The sequence below is a fragment of the Meleagris gallopavo genome, chromosome 8 (genome assembly GCF_905368555.1).
Source record: "Meleagris gallopavo chromosome 8, MGAL_WU_HG_1.1, whole genome shotgun sequence".
Lineage (NCBI taxonomy): Eukaryota > Metazoa > Chordata > Aves > Galliformes > Phasianidae > Meleagris > Meleagris gallopavo.
This window is the reverse complement of record NC_139411.1, coordinates 31,917,920-31,940,385: the sequence shown is the minus strand read 5'-3', so window position 1 is coordinate 31,940,385 and position 22,466 is coordinate 31,917,920. Positions and strand designations below refer to the sequence as shown.

General features: G+C 39.0%; 1 protein-coding gene and 1 long non-coding RNA gene across 4 annotated transcripts in view; one reads left to right on the top strand and one right to left on the bottom strand.

The window, feature by feature from the left end:
* Window positions 1-2,875, top strand: part of ADAM12 (ADAM metallopeptidase domain 12) — a 169,155-nt gene extending 166,280 nt beyond the window's left edge. For all 3 annotated transcript variants that reach the window (XM_085229126.1, XM_085229125.1, XM_085229127.1), the window contains one exon: window positions 1,516-2,875. In XM_085229126.1, coding sequence (XP_085085252.1) covers window positions 1,516-1,566 — 51 coding nt within the window. In that variant the 3' untranslated portion in view covers window positions 1,567-2,875. The remainder of the gene's footprint in view (window positions 1-1,515) is intronic.
* On the bottom strand, window positions 2,818-14,007 carry LOC116216905 (uncharacterized). Its single transcript, XR_014884617.1, has 4 exons — window positions 13,847-14,007; window positions 12,523-12,634; window positions 5,923-6,239; window positions 2,818-5,534 (listed from the first exon to the last, which is right to left on the bottom strand). It is a non-coding gene; the product is annotated as an uncharacterized LOC116216905 (long non-coding RNA).
* Between the last annotated feature and the right edge of the window lie 8,459 nt (window positions 14,008-22,466).

Sequence of the window (22,466 nt, the reverse complement as noted above, 5' to 3'; positions counted from 1 at the left end):
TAAAAAAATAAAAATCGATCTAGAAGTGAAATGATTATCCCTACCAGAGCTGCAGAGGAAAAAAGCGTAATCAAGATTTAAAGGCTTAACGTTGCATGCAAGTTTGCAGGTTTTGTGTATGGATTATTTCACTAAATCAAAAATATTTTACAGGCAGGCACTGCTTGTAAAGAGGTTTTGTCGTTATTTTATATTTCACAGCTATCAGAAGGTAATCCATCCCATAATTGTAATGAAGTACAGTATCACTCAAGATGAAAGGATGAGAAATGCAGGAGTTCTATTATACAGAAAAGAGCCTATTGGTATATTTACAATTATATAAGTATACATGTAAATAAAAGAAGACGTAGTAAGTAAAAAATGGATAGGAAGCTAAAGAAAAAAAAAGGGGGAAGAGTTGCAGCAAAGATTTTCAACTGTACTTTATCACAGAGGAAAAAATGAAAACTTTCTGGCTGCTGCTTTTTTTTTTTTACTTATAAAAAGTCAAATTTTAACTCCTAGACAAAAGAATGCTGGCAGGCAGTGCAGTTTAGACTCTTTGCCTGATAAAACTACATGTCATGATTATTTTTAATCCATGCATAGCCCCTAAAGAAATACGTGCAAGAGGCAGCTTAGTTGCAGGCAAACTGCAGTAAATCAAACCATAGGTCTGAGCAGCACAGAAAGCTTTAACAACCCCATCCTATTTCTCCTAGAGTATGCTTTTCTATTCCCAGCTGTCCAAAAACATCATACAATGGTATTGTGCCACAGTATTGCACTATGAGGAAGACAGAATTACCACATTATCTGAGCATCATCTTGCCTTAGGAAAAAATAAAAAAATAAATAAAAATAATTGTTAAAATAAAAGTAATTGTTACTTTCTTACTCAAAATTCTTCATCTTCCTACACATACTTGTGGTTGGACTGGATGATCTCCAGAAGTCCCTTCCAACCCTATGATTCTGTGACCTGTAGGGAAGATAAAAGTAGCATTTTAAGCCATAGGAATTCCTCTACTGAGGCATTTAACATTGCTCAGAAAATAGAGTCAAGTTAGTTTTCTAATGCTTCCAGCAAAAGGATTTAAGAGGGTGCTTTGATTAAGCTCCAGGCCGAGTCTTCTAGTAGGGTAATCTGAAAGTAATAGCATGTCCAGCTGACTGCTTCCATTGTTTCAAACTCTGGGATGCAGAGTAGCATTTTTGAAGGGATGCTGAATTGATGAGCACTGAAGAAACAAAGGACAATACCTGAAACACTGAGCTTATCCCCTGGCCAGGCAGCAATTAACACCTGAGCTCAGAGGAGGAGGCTGCTGTGCCACTTGTGTGTCATGATGCACATGCCTGTAGGACGCGTGGAGGTACATAGGGTGACTGCCTCAGCCCCACAGCATTGCCCAAAGTCAGCTTGGATAGCCCTCACCACGAAGTGCTACCATTGTTCTTCGTGACTCGAGCACAGTGCTGGCACGGAGACCTAACAAAAGATGAAGTAACAACTTGTTCTCTTTCCAACAGACCTGCTCCCAAGCATCCACCGCCGGTACCCAGGTCCAGCAATGCTGCTGATGATGTGAAATGATGAGGAAATTGGACACCTTTATTTTAAAAAGTGAAGACAGAAGTTTGCACTATCTTTCAACTCCAGCCGGAGTTCATTTTTATGACAATACTTAGACTTTTTAATGTTTAAAACAGCATTATTTTTTAAGAGTTCTGAGCTACTGCCTTTGGTGCTGTGCTGTGCTATGGTGCTCTGTATACTTGCTCAGGTACTTGTAAATTATTAATTTATGTTGAATATTTATTACAGTGCAGTGCACTGTAGTAGATATTTTTACCATAGCTGAGTTTTCCTAAAAAGGAAGCCTTTTTTTGTAATATTTCAGTGAACTTGAATAACTCTGCTCTCTTGGTCCTATATAGGGTGTTTAGTTTTGATCTATAAGGAGCGCTGATTCTCATGGATAAATCAAATGCGTAGAAAATTCAATCTCTGTAGTTCATAGCAAACTCTTGACTACGTATGTCAGGGGAAACCATCTGGAACATGGTGAAATGCCTGATATCTGCACCCAGTGGTATTTACCAAAGTATCTCTCAGCGTCAGCAGTTGTACTGTAATTCCAGTTTTCACATTACTGTTTGAAATCGTCGAGAAATCTGTGCTAAAAGAGGATGTCTTTCTTTTGGACAAGTTCTCTTCGTGAAGAAGTACTGTATGTATCTCAAAACTGTATTTTTGACCTCGTTTTCCTCAGACAACGTGGCTAGCACATACTGCTGCAGATATCAGGCCTTCCAGTGTCATTGCCTTTGTGATTAGTTAACTCGACTTATGCCATGTGAGGTAGTACCATCTCACTATGTTGCGTACCTGTACTGCTTAGACTGAAGACACACTACATGTAAGGGGTGGGGGGAAGCCAAGCATGACAAAGAATTAACATTTAAAAAAAAAAATAATCAACTATTATACTTACTTTCTCTTGCCTCATTGCTCTGCTTATCAACTGTATTTTCCGTATTTACTACTGTTATGTATTTAACTTCTAAAATGTTGCTCTGGGTTTCTTAGTTTTGAAATCAAAAATACGTATTTTAGAACATCACCTTTAGTTAGCTTAAGACATGAAGACAGAACTTCATCTCTTTGGTATGTGCCAACGCTACGTCTGATCTCTTTGGTACCTTCTCAGTAGCACTGCTGAACACCACTGTTTCACATATGCTGTAATAGAAACAACTTTCAAATACCAGTTGGAACAGAGGAGGAAGAAGCTCTTACCTTACATAGGCTAGTTTCTTCAATGCCTGTAGTTTTGTGGTTTTTTTTTTTTTTTTTAAGCAAAAATAAAAGCATTAATAGGAACTTGAATATCATTTCAGTAATTGTATTTAATTTTCCCACTTATTCCCCATTTTAGCAACATAGCACTCGTGCTTACAGATAAACTAAATAAACTTAAATAAACCATAGTTAATTTGTTGATGGATAGCAAAATAAAGCACAAGAGAACAAGTAGCCACACTATTGCCACAGGTGATCTGTATACGGAGAACTGCTACAACAGGAAGATGTCAGCTGATCCTAGGCTTGGAAATGAGGTTGAAAACAAGATTTCCAGGTAATATTGAGAACTTTTAGGTGAAGATTTTTTAGTAGTTGAGATATTTTGTATTTAAAACGCTTCAACTCATTCCCAGCAACAGTAACATGTGCATTAAATGGGAAGGGAGAAGGGACACCGCTGCACGCAGCAGAGTATGACCTGAATTCCCTTGTTCAAACGCTCCATTTTTAGAATAGCAAGTGATCATGCTGCATCAAAGACTTTCTGATAACCACTGAAAAGGTGAAATTGTAAATAGTCAAAGGTAATGACTTAATTAAATGACTGAAAATTACCTCGTAGCTATTTGCACCAGGAATTCGAATGTTTAATGGCACCACTTAGCATGTATACATTGGAGTAATAATTAGAAATCTGAGAAGTGAAACCTGTGGCATTGTAAAGAAAAAAAATAAAGCATATGCAGAGAAGTGGTTGCAAGATTTTACTAAAATTAGAATATGTTTTGTATTTGCAATAGCAATATTATTTCCTGATGCAGCAGAAGAAACTGATTTTACAAAGAAAGGTATATGTCACTGTGCTGCAACTGAGATGTTATAGAAGAGCATTCAAGTAATATTTTTCTAGAGGAAGCCTAGCATGACTTGCATAAATACGCTTTTGTTTTTATATTATTTCCCATTGCAGTGTGTATTGTCAGGCACGTTATTTAAGTACCACACTGGATTTAAAAAAAAAAAAAAAAAGGAAATGAGCTGAATAGAAATCATTTGATTTCTAAGAAAAGCCTGTTGAAAAGCAATATTCCAGCAGTCTCATATAAAAAATGTTTTCCACTTTAAAACACAGACTGACACATTACATACCTCCAACTTCAGCGTATGGGGGAAACCAGCTTTTGTTGATCTCATTACTGAACCATACAGAAGATTTAAAAATAAAAAAATTTAAATGTCTGAAAGCTTTAAAGCCAACCTGAAACTTAAGTTTTAAACTCCTGTGTAGTCCTAAAGGTGCAGAATTGGAAATGTCCATACATGCATCTATAATCACAATCAGTCATCCCATCTCTGAATCCAACACACAGCACAGCTCACACGTTTCTCTGGGGATGCTGCAAACAAGTTCGATGTTGGAGAGTCTCTTCCCCACTAAAGAAACAACAAACTTTTCCACATATGGAGAAAGACAGAAGACGATAGATACAGAAAACACTGCTAGGTGGCCCCACTACCAGCAGCAGTGTGGTTTTAAAATGCCTGATTAAAATGCCTGGATGTTCTCATTGATTTGTGTCCCATACCTGTGCTGCATTCCTGAGTCAATGGAGAGCAGAAGACACCATGCCCAGTACCACCTCTGCTGCTGGAAGGAGATGGCAAAGGCCATCCATTGGCCATGGGTTGGGTGGGAGCAGAACTCCCCAGGGGCGACCAAGCATCGATAACCAAAATGCTCCCTGCTTTCTTTAATACTTGATCTTTCTCAAAGAAGGGGCAATCCAAAAAAGTAGATGCATTTAAACATGCTGCAAATTAGCTACTGAAGGCTGATCACCACCTAGAAAATATCTGTCCTGTTTTTTTTTAACTGTTAACGCTTTTCTAAAATAAGCTGATGACAGGTACATATTATCTCTAAAGGAATTACTGTCTTGTGATATACGTGGTCAACACTTGGGAGTTCTGATTTTTGGGATATCCCAATTTTCTGTTTGAAACACAAACAAAACCAAACATCCTGTAAAAATAACCACCGTGCCCTGGAACCAACAACAGGTACTTACTGACACACTGCAAGGTGATTTTTTAGAGTAAAAGTGAGGAGAGGGAAGTATATAAAGTAGCAGTACAATCTGGAATCCTTGCAAATAGAGATATGCAATTATCTTTACACATATTCGAGCACAAAATACTAAAGGCCAAAAAGAAAGCAAGCAAAACCAAGCTATCAAAACGCCTCCTTTGTTAGGTGTAGATTTTCCCATAGGATGTGAGCAGGAGCTGACTGGCATCTTTTCATATTAAATTAGTGTCTTCCTGATAAGACATGCAGATGGAAAATTCTGTTGTGAAAACCAGATGAATGGTTTCACATTCTTACAGGCAGTGCAAGCAAACAAATCACCACAGATAAACCACTGTGCAATTCAACATTTGCTGCTCTGTGATGGCCGCTCAATGCGTGGACCCATGGCATCTGGTTTTTAGCACTGTCAGCACAGGCTTTAAGCCCTGTTGTAATGCATTCATCTATCTCTGTGCTCAGTAAAGGTCTACCATTTTTTTCTATTACCTTCAAGAACGACAACATCCTCCAAGTCCTCAGGTTTTTGAGGTGATCCATTTCTCCTCTTGGGCAAGAGCTGAACAGAACGTGCCGATGTCTCCTCACCCATAGGCATATTTCAGCCTCCTCCATGTCCAGCAGGAGACACAGCACTCCTGATCCAGACAGTCCCTGTTCCAGAGAACACAATGTGCTGTCCCTAAAGCAGCACACAACAATGCTGCCATTATGCTAATCAATAGAACAGTAAGTACAAAACACCACAACAGAAAAATGAATAAAGACGCAGCAAACAAGAAGAAAATTGCATGTTTACCCTCTTCCTCCCCATCAAATCTCTCAGTTTTAGTATTCACAGATTTTTTTAATGCTATCAATTATCACAGTAGCATGATTTTTTCCAATTCCACAGTATATTTTAAGAGCTTTTCCAAACAGAAATGTGGCTTTTTGCTTAGTTTCAATTTTGATTTTTTTCTGATCATTTGTGTATACAGTATTAATCACCTTTGAATAACGTCCAATCAAATAACAGCTCTTTAATTTAACAACAACTTACCTTGCATCATTAAAGGAATTCATTCTTTATCCCGGAGGCATTTTCTGAAATGCAGTTTTTCAAACTCAGGAACACTAACACAGCCCATCCTTCCAGATAAGTGTACCACCCCCTATGCAGAGATGTAAGCTGTCCCATGCATCACAGGCAGCTGCCCCTTTCAACAGATTCCCTCCAGAGAGAAGTATTAACATAAAGAAAGCGTGTTGACGTAAGTTTTGAGCTCCTTGAATTTAGTTGGATCAGAAGTAGAATTCCCAATGGCATCATCGCAACAAAGATTTGGTTCATTTCCAGCATTTTCTCTTTTTCCTCCCCTTTAAAAGAAAAAATAAATAGGTAATTAAATACACCTGAAGTCAGAATACCATTCTATTTGCAAAAGAGTTTGTCTGAAAAACACAAAGCATCCTTTAGTTCGAAAAGGTGCAGTTGTAAGAACTGCAAATAACTTTAATGCTCAATATGCCATGGCAGACTGCGTGGCTCTGCAGGAACGCCAGCATGCTGCTTGTACGAGCCATTCGTTTACAACAAACCCTTCAGCCAACCTTAGTTGGCTTCTCACCATCTTTGCTCTGTTTTTCACCAATGTTGCGTATTTTAACTAAGGTACACATTCCTTGTGGGATCTTCCAGTTGAAGTTCCTTCAAGCGAACACAATCTGAGAATTCAATAGCTGAGCTGCCTGCTTGTTATTAAGTATTCTCTCTCCAGAAGCACATTCTTAATTATATTTGGTGTTTTGCCTATGTAATTAACCATACGGTTAAGAAAATGCAAGAGTTTTCTCAACAAGAATACAACATGCTAAGAGAAAAGGGCATCCTTTTTTGTGTAAGGTCTTACTGCTTTAAGTTCACACATCAAGGAAAAACAAGAGTATCCAACAGGTCTTTGCTTACACTACCTTACACTGGCACATCGCAGCTGTTTGTATATGCAGATATTGCGAAAGCATTTTCCTTCTGTTGAACAGAACTGAAAAAGTATGGGATGTGGGATGTGCTAAGGGTAAAATCAACTAAACCAATGCAAACACCTCACTGAGAAAAAAGCCATTGGCTACACTGACTGTCCTCAAACTGCAAACACAGGCAGAGCTGAGAGCAAATAAAGAACATGTTGGGGCAACGCAGAGCATTAAGCATTATTTTCTGCTATAGCATAAAGGAAATCATCAAATACATGGTGGTGCATTAGATGAGCCAACTCAACATTTAGACATCCCATTCCCAAAGCTTCCTGTCCTACGACCTTCTAAGCTGCCTTTCCACTCTGCAAATTTAATAACGACACAACTACTCTTCATCTGTAACAGCTATTCACCATTTCTCCATTTCCATGCAATCAATATGGCCTGCTATTAAGATTCCCTCGACATAAAAACATTATTTCCTCTATTTAATGTGTTGCATTATGAGTTAGAATGAGTGCGTGGCACAGGAAAATATTCTACATAAAACAGTTCAATATTTTAAAGTAAATTAAGATATTATTTAATACTAGGCTAAGCTAAAAGAAAAGAAACAATGTTTTTACTTTAAAATGAACAGTGCCTTTTTCTGTGTAGAATTCAATAGAAGGAACTCATTTCACCTCCCCATCAGTGTCACAGTCAGACAGAGCTAAGTAAAATTTTGTCTTGAATGACCCCAGGTAATTTATATCCAATTGTTTTTCTGGTAGAGTTGCAAATGACTTTTCCCACTCTAAAAGCCAAAAAGATGAACACATATTTTTTCCCCCAAAGATAAATCAAGTTAATAGAAGTCTACTATGCTTTTCTGAAGGAATACTCAATGCCCTGATACCTTGGATATCCTTTGCTCCTAAAGCAGAACACTCTGCTTCACCAGAATCGTGATCATGATTTGAGCCGAAGAAACATCTCCCTGAAAAATCTGAAGATGAGCATTAACACCATGTTGGATAAGAAATACTGACTTTTAGTTTACTAGAGGGACAAGCTTATCCAACAGACTGTCTTCTCTTGCCCCGTGCTCTGCCTGCACTCCTTCAGAAGCTTCTATCAGTCTGATTTTTTCTTCATCTAAGCTTGTTTTACAGGTCATCAATTTAATTCCTCAGTGCTTTACGTTCTCTACTATCCCCAATTATAATAGCATTATGTCCATGAATCCTTATCTCCGAATCTTCAGCTTTTCATTTAGCCTCCCAGCAGTCTCAATCAGAGCTTTTCAGCACCTGATCAACTGCAACCGTGCTGATTAAATTGTGCCACCCGTTTGCTAATATTTATTGAGCCATTACTAAGTATGCCCAATTTTGCTCACTTACGCATGTTTGTGTCTCTGATGCGAAACCAAAACAAGACAATTCTGCCTGTCTCTTGTTTCATAGACGACCACAGGTAAAAGAAAATATCAAAGCTCCAGTTTTAGGCCCCCTCTCAAATCCTTTATCAGCTATTAATACGACAAATTCCCTTATCCCCCATTCCCTATTAAAGAACTATTATTTTCCCACTAATGAAATACAGCTAAAAAGGAGAGATCTAATTACAGAACCACTGCAGTGAAGGGCATCACTGTCGTAGAGGTTATTCTGATTGTTCCTATAATATTACCAGGTTTCATACACATCACCATTTTTTAAACATTTTCACTGTTCTTTAGTTTTCTGAAACCACATCACTTCCACTGTCTTTTCAAGCAAGTAAGAGTCCAATAAGCAGCAACACTACTTCATCCAGAGGATTCAGAAATGTCCCACTGCAAGAGACTCAAGGCTGGTGGCTGGTGACCCTGCCTGTAGCAGGGGGTTGAAACTAGATGACCTTTGAGGTCCTTTTCAACCCAGGCCATTCTATGATTCTAACGCAAATGTAAGAGACTAAACTCTTTGCATTCAGGATAATGCAAAATGTGTAGATGACGCCTACCTTACAGCCACCATTAATTACCCATTCAGTAACGAGACAATGTCCTCTACCTGCAGCCAGTAGGAGCTACAGGACGTGCAGACCTCCAGCTTCCCAGGAAGAACCTTGTGATCTCAGGGACTCGGGTACTACGAGGCTGAACATCAAAAACACAGGAAAAAAAAAACAACTCTGCTGCAAACCCAGGACATCGTTGTCACCGCTCAGAAAATTTTAAACGTATTCACTACCGTGTAAACTTCTGACAAGTAAGAGTAAAAATGTACCCGTGGTAGCCTGATGGCAGCATACGAGGGATGTGAAAATACCTGACATTGAAAAGACAGGGAATAACACTGTGAACATATTTCAAAAGCTTGATGTACTGCTCGTAGCTTTCTGAAATCCCTCGGAGGGTCACCTCACTTCAAAGGACAGAAAGATGAGTGATAAGAGCACAAAAACAAGTGCCAAGAGATCCATGCTCAGCTCTTGACTCTCCCACTGCCTTAACTACCCAGTGGTTCCAAACGGGAATGTCATTACAACACCCAAATTTACACCAGACACCAGCCTTCTTCCTACTGAATTCTCATCTCCTGATCTGGTGCAAGGACCTTATCTTTATGTCTCCAGATGTCAGCTGGAAACTATCGAAAACTTAAGGACATGCAGTTAGATCTCTATCTCAAAAGAGACAACTGCGGCTCTGAAAATAGGTTTCTTTCTATTTGGGTACATTCTTAGAACACCCTTTACATACTTCAATAGCAAACGTATTTAAGATGCTTTTGTTCTCCAGAGGCTTGTTCCTGCATCTCTGTACCGCCTATTGCTGGAGGTTAGTGGCACTAAAATAAAACCAGCAGATGGGATTCTGTGATAGTTCTTTGATTTGCCTCAATATAGTCAAGAGTGTGCATGTGGAACAGCTCTCACCAGCTGTTCAGTGTCTCCAACAGCTCTCCAGTCAAGCATTATCTTGAGCACAAAGAGTAAGGTCTTAAACTCTGCGCTGTTTCTTCAGTGAACATCTAGAAGTGCCAAATCATAGGGGCATCAAAACTGGCAGGGACCCAAGGAGTCCTGAGCCCAGCTCCTGCTCAGTGCAGCATTAACCCTGCAGTCAGACCACGTTTCTCAGGGGTGTGCCTCATTTGGCCTTTGACACCTCCAAGGATGGAGATGGGCCACAGTCCCCCTAGGCTGCCTGTCCCTCCACTCGGCCACGTCACAGCACAGAGCTTCTCCTCAGCCCCAGATTCCACCACTCCTCCTTCCATTCCTACCTGTTGCCTCGAAGCAGCAACCCTGGAGGTGCTCAAGAAACATTTAGATGTTATATTATGGGACATGCCTTAGTGGGAAATATTGGTGATAGGTGAATGATAGGTGAGCAGCTGGACTGGATGATCACAGAGTTTTTTTTCCAGTCTTGGTGATTCTATAAAGCAGCAGACTATCTTGCATTTTCATTATCATCTTTTTAGTGTGCTTCAGGGGCCCTAAACAACACCATTAGCTCCACCAGTCACACCGGTGCTCCTTGCATCTCCCACTTCTTAATTTAGTCTGAAATCATTCTTGTTCTTAAAACTTTAATCAAATCCATGTCAGGAAATGGAAATAGGCAAAATAATTTTTGATTGGAGTAATAAAAATACTGTGCAAGAGAACCATATAATATTCATGTAAAATATTGTATGTACTTTAGAATGCATGTATTACGTACAATGTAATATACATTAATAGTATTAACATTAAGGTTTTAATATATAATACAATATTAATAGTTTTAATATATTGGTATAATACTAATATTAATATTGTATGAGATTGCATAATATATTAATAATAATGCTGAAGAACTGAGATTATTATATTCCTTACTTTCTCAATTATGAAAACATCAGATGATTGCGTTAACTTTGCTGCTACCACCCTTTATCCCACTGCACTTTTCACATGATACTATATGTTGATATATACATATATGTACATATATACATACACACATGTATACTAAAAATTAAACAATTCTGGACTTACAGAAAACTTTAAGGTCATCACATCCCATCTCCTGCTATTGCAGGCAACAACTTGATGCCCTTCTAGCACACAGTCCTCAATGTAATCAGAATTTTTCCCCTGCTAGCTGAACAGATGTTCCAAAAACCTCACCGTGTTGATGTAGAAACCCTTTTTCTTTTTTCCTGAGACACGTATCTTTTCTGGTTCTGTATATTAGTCCCAAATCTGATTGGTGCTTAATGATCTGCTGTCATCTCTCAGAGGTTACAATTAACAAAATTGTAGGACTCTCTCAACTAATGAATCTTCAATGCACTGCTTGGACAAATAAAATTCCTGTGTCAATCACTTCAAAACCAAGCACCAGTTACCAATAGTTGTAGTTTTCTGTTTACTTTTCAAACGAGAAATAATTTGTATTTATCACAGCGCTTTTCCCGGTGCAAGGGCGTATTTATCCCACCAGGAAGCAGACCAACTGCCATGGAAATGAATATGCAAAGTGTCAGCTACATTACAGTTAAAATCCCATAAAAAGGCTTCTTGTCTTGGATATACCAAAGCACAATGCGACTCAAAATATAATATTACACCAGCTTAGCCTGCCATTGATACAATTTACTAAATAGGCAGTAAAGAAAATAAATAAGGGAAATTCAGCTGTAAGTGTGAGTGCTGCCCATCCTCCCCAGGTAGCTGGTCCTGCTGACACCACGGGGGAATGGGAAGTGGTGGAGTGGTGTGGAAGGCTCGCCATGCATTCTGCTCATCCATCCTGGCTGGATGGGTAAACTAGTCAGAAATCAAACGCACAGTTTAAGAAGTGTACTTTAGGCAGCAAAAGTAGCTGTCCTGTTCTACAACGCACTTAGAAAGCTTATAAGCTTTAGGGTAATTTATGTAAGAAAGCATTTATGGTGAGCCCTGCCTGTTGCTGGAACACTGTAAGCAGTCCAAGAATGATGGGCATGAAAGAAATCTTAAAGCAGTGTTCCCTCCTACTCCATTTTTCAAAACAACACACAGGACAGCACAGGAACTTGTGGGGCATGAAACTGCACAGTAAAACCACAGTGTTTACAAAAATACTGGACAAATCAACAGCAAGTCAGTCAAAAGATGCATTCTCCAGTGGAAAGCCCTACAGAAGCTGAGCAGCAGTCCCACCAGATAAGGAGAGATGAGGACAGCACAAGGACATGAGCACGTGTTACAGAGGAGCACCAAGCTGCACAAAGGACAAATGACTGGTATGGATGAGCAGAGCCCCAAGGAAAGAAAAAAAAAAAAAAAAAAAAGACAAAATAGTAAAAAAGTAATCAGAAGGAATACAGGATTAAAATACAGGCTTGCCGAGGCTGTCAGGTTTGTCAGGCTCCCCACAGTCATCAGTTCTGCGATTGCCAACCATTAGGGTTGAATAGGTGTCAAACAATGCAGCAATCAGTATCTCTTTGGCTTTATAGAGTAAGAGACAACCGCAAACGCCAGAAGCTGAGTCTGCAGGTAAAAGCATAGGACCAGCACACCGATGCCATTTTATGTACGGGATGGTGATGGCCTTTGGTAATAGCCCAGAAACCGGGGACTTTGTTACAAAATCCCAGTTTCCTCCACAATAGAGACACGAAGCTCAGGCACACAGTTTCCTGATGTATGTTTTCATTTCTCCTCTACTCATTACCTCTTGTCTGCCTGGAAATCACCATCCTCTCCCAACAGCCTACAAGCCAACGCCAACCAACTTCACCGTCAGTTCAGGCAGCTCCAGTCAGGTTGGAGGAAAACTAGAAGACCTGAAGTAACAGAAATATATATTTTAATACAGCTTTTAATGTAATTCTATATATTTATGGCAATATTTATGTGTTGTATAGTCTCTATGCATCACACAGGTATTATAAATACGATACACCTTTTCACTTTCATTCCTCTGATGGTCACTCGCCTGTTTGCTTTTCCTTCAATGTTTTCACAAGTTGATGATAAAACTCATTAAAAAAATTCCCTCTTTCTATGTGACTTTTTCAGTAAAACAGATGTTGAAAAGGCTATTATGGATGCGCATTCATCATGCCTTGATAACTTTTTAGAAGGTTTAGAAGCCATGTCACTTAGGGAATTCTTTTTAAAAAGTAAAAAGATTGTTGTGAATGTAACATTTAATAACCAAATAGCTATATTAGACGTATATAGAGTACGTATTTTTCCCACTGTACCTTGATCTATATTTTTAATCTAAGTACAAGGGCAAAACAATGGAAGTTAAATCCCATTGGATAAGATAACAAAAAGGAGAACCACTTATTGTGTCCTTCCTGAGAAACAGCCACCAGAGGAGTAAAACATTTATCAGGATGTGTACCTTCACGTGCATTCAAAAAAAAAAAGAAAAAAAGAAAAAAGAGAATTAACAGGAAAATACCTGCAGAGAAAACCTATTGTGTAGAGATTTAAAATGCTCATCTGTTAATTTTAGTCAGTGGGAAGAGAAAATGGTTACAGAGTATGTTTCAGATAAGTTAACTGTTAACAGCTAAAGAGAAAAGAATACACAGTCTCAGAATATACTGATAAATGAAATTTGAACGAGCACAATAACATGTCATTTATAGTATGATAACATTATTGTGGCAATTATAATGTAAATAACATATAGAGATATTATATAAATATTACCATTGTAATATTATTTGTAATGAAAATAACCTAAATTAACACTATTTATTTTATTTAACACCTGCTACATTAGACCTGGGCATTTCCTGTCCCTTCTGCAAAGCATTGCAGGTTCCCAACTCATCATTCACACCAACAGCTGAAGCAGCTGTTCTCTATTCATTGGATCTCCTATAGAAAATACAGAACAAATGTTTTTTTTTTCCCCAAAAAATACTGTTGGGCAAATTCATTTCAGTAGCACAGCAATAACCTACCTTTGGTAGCATGTCAGTCTTCATATTTCACAATACAATATTCTAATATTTTGTGGTTTCCAGCTTGCTTACCCAAACAACAGGACCTATATCACAGTGATCAGTCAGCAGTCCTTCATGTCATACAGCATTCCAATTTTTGCTCAGGGCTTGTATTATAAACATGAGAAAATACTTCACGTGTGATCTTCTACAGTGACTTTGAAATGGCTTCAGCAACTTTTAAGAATGCTCTAAAAAGACAACAGATGATCAAATAAAGTGCTTGCATCCTGGAAATTGACAATTAATTGTAACTTTGCTTTATTGCACTAAACTAGACCTTACGTTTGGATTTTTCATTTTATAGTTATCAGTGTTTACCAGCTAGGCAACCCAAAGCTGGTACCTTTCAGGTAAATACCCAACACTGGTACAGTCCCAGAGTCACCTGGAGAGGCACACAGCTGCCTCTCCTTGCTTGAAGAGGACAAATAAAGACAATAAAAAGACAAATAACAGCTGCAAATCCAAAATCTGAAGAAGAAACCTAGAGGCAAGGGCGAACTAAAAATAAGAATGCAACAACAGAGAGTGGAGGTACTGCTTAGTGCTAAAATTACTTGTGATGGGGAGCAAGAGAAAAGGGAGGAAGACAGAAAAGAAAAGGAAGGAACAAAGTTTTGCACAGTTGAATCGAAGCTTTGTTTGAACTGGGCTATACTTCCCCTAAGAATGTGTCACAAGGATAAACTGTGGTTTTTTGTTGTTTGTTTTTTGATTTTTTTTTTTTTTTTTTTTTTAAACTTTAAGCACCAAACATCTTGAACTCTTCTATTTCATGTTTAGACGTGTCCATTCGAGGCCAAGGGAGAGCTCCTGGGTAGCCCTCAACACCCAGTGGTCAGAAAGGGGCAGCAGGACAATATCTCAGCCTAAAAGAGGAGCTGTCAATGAAAGTAACAGACAACTTGTAGGAAATAAACATCATGAAATGAAGAGCTATGGAGAAAAAAAAAAAAGGAGACAAGGCTAAAGATGGAAAAGGCATGTGCTGATTGAATGGGACACAAACAATAGATTTGAAGGTGAAGACAGGGTCAGACAAATTACAGGTACAGAACACTTAGATCCCTTTTCCTTCTTGATTTCTAATATGAAAGGTGGCCAGTAGCATACCAAGTTAGTAGATGAACAAGTTGAACCAAACAAATTGCATTTTCCAGTCTCAAATCACTGATACAGCCTAACTGGACAATAATTTGCAATGATTGCTACCTACTTCTGCTCGCTATTGTGATTTTCCTATTAATATCAATATTACCTGAGCTTAAAAATGGCTTTCAAGTCTAATATTTTCCTTGAAACATCTCTGAAAAATTTCCTTATAAAGGCCACCCAAGGAGCCATCAGTGTGGATTCATAGAGCCAATTCATTTCAAAACCCAAAGTAAGGGATGGATACAAAACTAGTGATTAAAGACGTCAGGGCTAAGAAAATAAATTAATTAGAAGTACCTTCACATGCTGCAGTGAGCCCTGTAGATTTCACCACGCTTGCCAAGAGCTAGAGCAGTTAGAACCTGGGCTTCCTGTGGGCAGAGGCAGTAATCTGTGGCATCTCCATCTCCAGAGAGCTTCAGAGATCAAGTGAACAACCTTGAGCAACCTGGATGTGCTCTGAGCAGAAGGCCGGGCTGGGTGACCTGGAGGTCCTTTCCAATCCACATGGGCCCATGGTTCTACACGAGAAGTTTTCAGCAGAGTGAGAAATCTTCACAGCTTGGTATAATTATTATCAAGAAATTCAGCTTTCAGCTAGGGATATTAAATATGCTTTTCTCTTGGTTTCATAAAACCTGACCTCTCACAGGAAACGTGATCATTAGATGAAAACAACGAATCTGTGAGGGTGAAGGTCACGTAACTGTCTTTTGAAATAAATTCTCCATGTATTATCCGAGCTGCTTTGTTGCAAATGTACAAGCAGTCACACAGCATGGCAATAGCACCTTTATTTACAGAATTTAAGGCTGCACTGAAAGCAGCAAATAAATGATGAGTCCATTGGTGAAGACACTCAGTAATTAACAAGCAGCAGCTGTTTGTCTTATTTTTTTTTAGGGTACAACTGATTAAAATTGCATGCTTCATTTAAACAGAATTCTCTTGTACTTTACCAAAGAGGAAAAGAAAACTTCCTTCAAACGGAGCAGTTGTTTTCTGATTTATTGAACCTCTATCTAGCTGAATACAATCTAGAAACCTACCGTTTTATTGTGTATAATATGTGGACGGTATTTTAAAAAACAGAACTGAAATATTTTGAATGTCAGTCAGAAACAAAAAAATCCAACAGTTGGAGCAACAAATTATTTCAGGCTTGAATTATACTTCCTGTGCTATTTAGTTTACACGAATATAGATGTATATATATACACACACAAAAACACATACAAACACACATACACATATATAGGCAGTCTGTAGATATTAGTGGAAAATGACATGTTACATGAAGACTTTCTGGAAGTTAAACCAAGCAGAGAATTGCTATCAACTCGCATGGATGCAACCTGAGATGCAATCAACCTACAGCAAAACTACTTAAAGAGATTTTTGCTTTGCACTTCAAAGAAATTTAAATATAGTTAGAAAGAATCTAAACAGAGACTAAACAAGAGCTGTAGATGGCCTCATTCCTTGCAGGGGAATCGGACCAGATGGCCTTCAAAGCTCCCTTCCAACTCAAATGATTCTGTCACTCTAGGACTGTACTCATGATGAGATCTCAGCTCTTCAATGCAGAAGACAAAGGCATAGGTTGGAGACAGAAGATAATGAACTATGCACCAGAAATAAGGCGTATGTTTTAACTAGAGTAATTAATCTCTGCAACAATTTACCTAGCAGTGTAGTGGCTTCTCCATAGTTATTCCAGCCCAGCCACAAGCAAGAATTTGTAAACAAAATCTGTTGCTTAGATGATGCCAGGGATTAGATGTTGCTTGTTATTATCTGGACAAGGGCTACAACTTATGCTGTAATACTTTATAAGTATTTTTTATTTTTAAGCAAGCTCTGGTTTCTTGACAATATTCAGAATTAGAACTTCTGGAAAACTTGAAAATGAGTTGCCTGATTCTAAGCAGACATCACTCAAGCCTCAGAGCGTTAATTAGAAAAGAAAACTATTTATTATTTTCATCACTAATGAATTTAATATTATTCTCCTGATAGCTGAACATCTGCCAGTTGCAGAAGTTCTCCTGCTTCTATTTGTTTAACATTGCTTCTCTAGCTGGTGCCTTCCCACTGAGCACCTCTTCAGCTGCATTTTTAATGCAGTACATGTTTGAGGCAAGGTTTTCATCAACCGGTGTCTTAGACACTTGAAAAGTGATAGAAATGCTTTCTAAAAAGCCCCAGGAAAGGACATGCATGTCTGTATCTGATAGAAAGGATTCTGCTATCATTATTACATTCTTCTTCCAAAACACCTAAAATGGCTGCATGAAAAGTTCAGAGCTTTCTTTGTACCCACATCCTCAAACTTCCAACATACCAAAAATATCAGGAAGAAATAGAAGGGAAGGGAGAAGTAGAAACACAATCAAGTAACATTATATTTTTCACCTTTAAAACTGTGCTAGAGACCTTTGGAGACTACTGTAATCTACATAATAATTATAGCCCATATTAGCTAATCTGAGTATTAAATTATGTGATTTCCATTACATCTGCTTGGAAAACATTAAATTATTTGAGCCTTCCTATTTCTTAAATCTGTCCAAGGAATCCTTGAGGTAAGGATGTTCTTATAAATTAAGATCTGTAGTATTTACTAGTAGGGAATACATATATAATAGGAGCTCCTTTACTGACCTTAAAACTAACTCTATAGGACGTTCTTGGTTCACAGCCACCTACTACATGACACATAGATATCCTCTAAAGCAGAAAAGAACATCTCATATGAACATCAAACATCCCAAACATTTCAGTGCATAGCGAGGCATCAGAAATATTTCTACAAAGCTTTCAAAACTTAACCCTTTTCCTTCCAAATCACATGCCCTCCAGTTCTGCAGCACCATTCCCATACTGACACATCTGCCAAACCTATGTGGCAACACAATGATTTTTCTCAATAGAAGCTAAGTCACAAATCAAAATCAGAACATGCATACTACCGTTGCCACCACCCCAGTCAGCAGGGCACGTTCATGCCTGCTCAACGTCCCTCATAGAAGGGTTCAGTTAACGAGGCAGAAGCCATTCTTACACCAGAGCAGCAGCGACTATACCAGAGGTCACACTGGTACAAATGAGTAACCTCAACTTTCCTATGTATTAGACATTTTTGCATGAAAAATGGCACTTAGAGACAGGGAGAGACACTTGTGCATATGAATACCTCTGTACATGTTGTCAAAGCAAAAGTTGAATATTACGCATCTTCAGAAAATACCAAAGAACAAACATTTCTCAATTTAGAGGTCATCTGCAAATCTGAGCACTAACATACTTATAAAATGCAGGAGCAAAGAGCAGAGTAATCACAAATTCAAAGTGAAACATTACTCACACTTCTATAAAAATATATCCAACAGGCTATACCTGCTATTCCACAAAATCGCTCCTCTGAAAGAGCTGTGTTTATTAGAAATTGTTTTAAAATCGAAATATTTTTGAATGCTTGATATAGTCATAGAGGCATTTATGGACTATAAAGAAGCCAAGCGGACAAATCATAAAAAATGGCAGTACTAATACAGTCTAATTCTGCCACCTAGTGACAAATTCCCCCACAAATTCTCAAAAGCCAGTGCAGCATGCATGGGAAGAACACTTCAACGGGCAGAAAGCACCAGTCAGCTATACAATGCCACAGGCTTCAGCTCCTCTCTATTCCTGTTGAAAATAGGGGGAATATTGAAGCACTGATATCTAAATCCCTCATCCCGATTCAGATATTTTCTTTTTTTTCCTTTACCACTGCAAACAACACCATTTTGTATTTAGTCCAAAAGGAAACAGAAGCTACGTTTTCTTGTGTATAAAGGAACAGATCATACCCACATCTATTGTGTTTTTGTTACCATATACATACCTTTACCTTTTCCATTTAGTGATTTGCTCTTATTTCAATCTCATTTTCTATAAGTGGAGAGAAAACAAGACTGGTTGGTATTATTTAGCTTGATCTCTATCACTGGATATGCTTTAACGGTAGCAAATACTACCCTGTAAGTAGTGCTGTGCTACATGTAAGACAATTTTAATTTTAATTATGAAGCATTATTAAAATCTGTAAAGCATTAGAAAAATTCTTGCCATTTCGACCAAGGAAATCACATTTTCCACAGACAATTAAAGTCTCCCAACAGTTTGCTGGACTCTAAACCCACTGAACAATAAGATGTGTAGGAGAAAGAAGCCAATTTTTGACCTGTTACTCAGCTATTCCTCCTCTTTCAGACCTTTATCCCCCATTCTGGGCACTCTCCCCTCAGCCTCTGCAAGCACAATTAAAACTTCGGCCCAGTTTTCCAAACTGAAGCAGAATGGACACAGTGCTGAACTTGTACATTAGGGGAGGTTGAAGGATGAGTATCTGGTTTGGTTTTATCCCAAAACAGAACAGAATCTGGTCTCTGTATTCCCCACTCACACTCAGATGTCAATGAGCATGGTTTTACAACTAGAGATTGCGTGCAGCACAATAGCACATGAGTGATTCTCACCCCATATAGGTGGGCTGCAGCAGATCCCTACCAGCCATCGTACACTGCAAGGGCTGGAACTGTTGCCCTGCTTGTATAATTCTTCTTCATGACTTACTCAATAAAGGACAACTGAAAGTAACTGAAAGGAGCGTAGAAATAACAATTAGGTAAAACAGATATTCAGTAGTTCTTTGAGTGTGTGTAAGTTGTAAAAATAAGCAACAGTTTAGCCCATGCAATGTTTTTCTGAAGTCTAAAGCAAGATATTACCTTTTATGCACGTACAGTGCAAACATACTAAGTTCACCTCTTGTTTCAGAGGTTCTAAAAAATTTAATTGAAGTAATTACTTCATAATAATAGATACTGGATTTCATTTGTCACGACCATACCGTCCTTCCTAACACACTGCAAAATGGTTCCAAAAGCTGCAGTCTGCTCCACCACTATCAAAGGAAAGAGCATAAAGTTATCCTTCTGGAAACTTTCAAAATTAAGGTGAAATAAAAGATGTGAACTTATCTCAGTTGGAGCAACAGTTAATGAGAACATAGGAAAAGTAATAAAGCAGTTATTTCTCTTAATCAACATGTAAGATTGTATTTGCTTTCTTCAACAGAGGCAAACAAATTCAGGATCAAGAGATCACTCATTATCTAACATTTACTCTTCTGCTTGCCTCTGGAAACCGTAAGCAGGTCTGACCCCACAGGAGGGCTTACTCTGCTTTTGGAAAACAAGCTATTTCCATAATTCTTTCAACCACAGATGTCTCACAGATATATTATCAACATTTTCTGGAAGAAAATTTGGCTTGCTTGATATCAATGGCAAAACTCCCATTAAATTCAAAGGCCAAGCATTTAGTTCTGCATCTGTAACGAAGCTGACATTCACACTAAATATTATCTATATGTGCAGTAACAAGGAGCCTTGATTTGGCAGACCATAGTCACACCAACCCACATGGCCTTCCCTAATGTTTTGGCTCCAATAGCTACTGCCAGGCAAAAGCCAAAGAACGAAGCCTGACCCCGTTTAAGTTTGTAACAAAACTCCCATTGACCTGATTAGGGTACAAAACTTGCAGCAGCTTGGGCAAAATGGCGGCCAGAGAAGAGAAATGGGATTTCCTGGGTCTCAGCAGATGACCACAGCATTACAACAGCCCTGTAACAAAGCACGGCCGCGACAGTGACCAAACGCAGCCCAGAGGCGCTGAGCCAAAGCGGTGTCACATGAGTGCGGCCTCCTAATGCCAAAACAAAACAAATTTCTCTTTTCAGAGCACACGGACCCCTGCCAGCTCCCCGTGACAGCGTCTGTCTGAGCAGAGGAAAAGAGCCACGTCAACAGCAGTCCAGACAAAGCCCAGGCTCAGCACACGAGCTGCATTCCCATCGCTAGGCCTCACTTTTTTCATTGGCAGCATCGTGTTTGGTGGTATTGCAGTATGCATTTACCAGAAAGCATCTTCAACACACAACATTTTCACCTCTCATGCTGTGTTCACCAGGTTATTAAGCTGTAAGTTCAAAGCTTTTGAAAGGTATGCAAGTACAAATGAACGAACATTTTCAGAGTTCTCGTGAAGAAAATCAATCAAATTTGTTCTTACAAAAAAAAAAAAGCAGACATGAAATACTTTTTATATCAAGTAGTAAATTAGATTATACATACTTCTTCCACTCTGCTTGATCTAAGACTTGAGCAATCCATAACCACAGAGTAATGAATAAACCTCTGCATAGAAAAAGATGAACACCTGTGGGGAAATATAAAAACAAACCCCTTTGATCGCATCCTAAAGAGGCTGGAATATCTTAAAACACAGAAAATTAATTCTGAAGAGTCTTCGCTGTCTATCAGCCACCACAACAGCAATGACCACTCTGAAAGATTCCTGTCTGCTGCCAAAAGTTGTAAAGAAAACTGAAGCCAGTCTGCAAGCAAATGCCAGCCCTGATGCTCTGCTCCTCTCTGCAAGACTTTCTTCTGCAGCCCAAAGCATTGTTAGGTTTGAATTAGGCAGCCAGGGAAACCTCTGCAGCTCCTCCTCAGGCTTTTGGGTGAAATGATGGCTCCTTTGCCCCAGCCTGATGGAATTCTGCCCACCATGTGGTCCCTTCTCCTCTGCCCATAAGCCCATCACTGCTGCTATTTACCACGATCCATAAACGCAGGTGCCTTGCTGAATTTGTGTTTCACTGCATTTCACACCTTCCCCTCTCACTTGCTCCACATCCCCTCCATATGTTCCAGTTTATCTCCCTAAAGTTCATGTTCCAGACCATGAACGTATTTCAACCCTCGCATTGAAAGGAAAACACAACCCTGCCACTACAATGTTCACAACCAGTTCCCAGCTCACTCTGAGAGACTTTCCAGGGAGCATTTCCCAGTGGTGCACAGAGCTGAAGCCCCAACAACCAGCCCAGCATTCCTCCAGCCCCACCAGGTTTGTCACCACCATCAGATGGCCTGGCCCCTGCCCAGGCTTCTCTGTTGTCATTTGGAACAAACCGTGCTAACACTGCCTCGCTGACTCCTCATCTCAATTCAGTTCCAAGTGCAAAATACCCTTTATTCTTTTCCTGATGAATTATCTCTATTTCTTCCTCCTCCTCCTCCTGCTGTTCCAGCTCTGGAAAGCATGAAGCCTACAGAATGCCTGGCTGTTATGCTAACAGCTTGAAAAGAAAATGCTGGCCTTGCTTTTTCTACAACATAAAGAGAATAGAAAGCAGATGAAGATATCCGATTACATAGAAAAACATTGATAAATTAGAATAAAATTCCATTTAGACCTCCTATCATCTGTCTTCTTAAGATGCCCTGGTGTTTAAACAACATTTACAGCCATTCTCTAAAACAACTTGGGATAAAAAAGTTCTTGCAAAAGATCAGCATAGCCACCAGCTTACATCTTATGCCAACAGTCAAACAAAGAGCAAGCAAACTGCTCTGATGGCTAGCTCTGGGGA